This window comes from Haliotis cracherodii, unplaced genomic scaffold, assembly GCF_022045235.1.
Source record: "Haliotis cracherodii isolate W230 unplaced genomic scaffold, xgHalCrac1.p SCAF_14, whole genome shotgun sequence".
Lineage (NCBI taxonomy): Eukaryota > Metazoa > Mollusca > Gastropoda > Lepetellida > Haliotidae > Haliotis > Haliotis cracherodii.
The window spans coordinates 14,146,351-14,149,213 of NW_027266269.1; the positions used below are offsets into that span (position 1 = coordinate 14,146,351).

At 39.4% G+C, this 2,863-nt stretch overlaps 1 protein-coding gene across 1 annotated transcript; it reads right to left on the bottom strand.

Annotated features, from left to right (window-relative positions):
- Positions 1–216: 216 nt before the first annotated feature.
- Positions 217–1,377, bottom strand: LOC139460237 (clumping factor A-like). Its single transcript, XM_071241745.1, has one exon. The coding sequence runs from the start codon at positions 1,375–1,377 to the stop codon at positions 217–219; it is 1,161 nt and encodes a 386-aa protein (XP_071097846.1).
- Positions 1,378–2,863: the final 1,486 nt, after the last annotated feature.

Genomic DNA, 2,863 nt, shown 5'->3' on the forward strand with positions numbered 1-2,863 from the left:
TAGTTCACTAACGTCAGGGTACTGCATGGAGCTGTCACCTCAGCCACAGACATTTACACTTAGAAATGAAGATACAGTGATTATTGTGATAATCACTATCAACATCATCCTAATGATCAACACCATTATCATCGTCGTCATAATCATTACGCCATTATCATCAGTAAAGCAAATCACAGGGTCTGCAGTATTATCATTCACATGATAAAATCCAGTTTACTTCTCATTATCATCAACATTTGCATACACATTCTCAATGGCATTGTAACTACTGATGTCGTCCACAGAGTTAGACACAGTATCATTGTAATTACTTATGTCGTCCACAGAGTTAGACACAGTATCATTGTAATTACTTATGTCGTCCACAGAGTTAGACACGGTATCATTGTAATAACTGATGTCGTCGACAGAGTTAGACACGGTATCATTGTAATAACTGATGTTGTCCACAGAGTTAGACACGGTATCATTGTAATTACTTATGTCGTCCACAGAGTTAGACACGGTATCATTGTAATTACTTATGTCGTCCACAGAGTTAGACACGGTATCATTGTAATTACTTATGTCGTCCACAGAGTTAGACACGGTATCATTGTAATAACTGATGTCGTCCATTGAGTTAGACACGGTATCATTGTAATTACTGATGTCATCCACAGAGTTAGACACGGTATCATTGTAATTACTGATGTCGTCCACAGAGTTAGACACGGTATCATCGTAATTACTGATGTCGTCGACAGAGTTAGACTCAGTATCATTGTAATTACTGATGTCGTCGACAGAGTTAGACACGGTATCATTGTAATTACTGATGTCGTCCACAGAGGTAGACACGGTATCATTGTAATCACTGATGTCGTCCACAGAGTTAGACACGGTATCATTGTAATTACTGATGTCATCCACAGAGGTAGACACGGTATCATTGTAATTACTGATGTCGTCCACAGAGTTAGACACGGTATCATTGTAATTACTGATGTCGTCTACAGAGTTAGACACGGTATCATTGTAATTAGTGATGTCGTCCACAGAGTTAGACACGGTATCATTGTAATTACTGATGTCGTCCACAGAGTTAGACACGGTATCATTGTAATTACTGATGTCATCCACAGAGTTAGACACGGTATCATTGTAATTACTGATGTCGTCCACAGAGTTAGACACGGTATCATTGTAATTACTGATGTCGTCCACAGAGGTAGACACGGTATCATTGTAATTAGTGATGTCGTCCACAGAGTTAGACACGGTATCATTGTAATTACTGATGTCGTCCACAGAGTTACACACGGTATCATTGTAATTACTGATGTCATCCACAGAGTTAGACACGGTATCATTGTAATTACTGATGTCGTCCATTGAGTTAGACACGGTATCATTGTAATTACTGATGTCGTCCACAGAGTTAGACACGGTATCATTGTAATTAGTGATGTCGTCCACAGAGTGAGATACTGTATCATTGTAATTACTGATGTTGTAACCTTTGATGTTATAACCTTGGGTAAACTATTTTTTTAGGAAGAGTTGTATGACGCTTTTTTAATCTTTGTAGAAAGAGCATGCTTGATTGTACCTCAAAAGTTTAGAAATGTAGAGACCAAGGGCTGGAGCTGCGGGAATACTGCTCGACGTAAAGGGAAAGTTGACTATTAGAAAGTTGAAGTCATGCCTCTTGTCATACAGTCTTGTGGAGAGTGTTCTGTCACACTGAATCTTAGTGCATAGATATAAATATGAAACAGATGAAGCGGTTTCACTAGTCTCCTTACTGTTTATTTCACTGGAAGGGAATTGGCTATTTGATAGTTATTGAACGATATCAGATCATCGATATATCATAAGCTTTAGTTAAACTTCTTAGACAACTTTTTTTGCGAATTCGAGCAGTAATTCTGATTGATATGGTACAAGAACAGATCAACAAGAACGGAGCACATTTGGTGTCCATGGGGATGCATACTTCTTGCCTAAATGTCTTACCCAAAAATTTCACATAGGTGCTGTCAAAGAGCAAGTCCAGAGTTTCAAACATTGTTTTCTCAGTAAACTTCAGATGGCATTTGCTTTCGTTTTTGACAAATTGTCCTGAACCTCTTAAGATAGATATGAAACTATGTCTATGGTCGTTTTGTAACAAAAGCCCCATTGGATCAAGGTTCGACGTTTTCCCTTGAGTTTGTCATGTGGATAGTGGTGTACATGGTCCAGTGGGTTCTCGCCTTGGGAACTCGACTCGCTAACTTGTGTATATTCGCCCAATTAGACGTTAATCACGCTGTGTGAGTCCAACTCTTTATTGCGTACCTAATGCCTTAGTGCCTTAACTTTGTGGTGATTGTCTAGTGTTTAATAAATCCTTTAACTTCAGTTGGTTTATCCCTGTCAATGCGCTTTAGTGCCATCTTCCCGTGGCAAGAATTAACTGACTTGTAAAGTAACTCCCTTGCCGCGGGAAGATGCCTTACTGCAATCGGTCTGGCTATTTATGAATTTACATCACAGAAAGGTTTTCACAACGACGATTCGGTTCTTCTGTTGGGGACACGTAGCTATGTAGATATTTCAGAAAATGTCTGTTGAGTCACAGCCTAGCTTCGCAGAAGCTGTAATAACATTCCCGTGCAGATTCTGCGAAAATTTTGCGAAGTAAAATAAAATACTTTTGCGTTGCAGTGTACTTGTTCTGACCTTGAATCTCCACGAGGCTGCAGCATCCGGGTCATGTCCTGCTGTTCAGCGGGCCATGGTATTAGGATGTCTCTCTAAGCTTGCGGCGATTGTCATTTTTTCATTGAATGGTATTTGTCTTCATATGAACTTTGTAAAATCTGCCAAACACATG

Coding starts and splice junctions, on each gene's coding strand:
- LOC139460237 (XM_071241745.1), bottom strand. CDS start 1,377: ATGGACGACATCAGTAATTACAATGATACCGTGTCTAACTCTGTGGAT.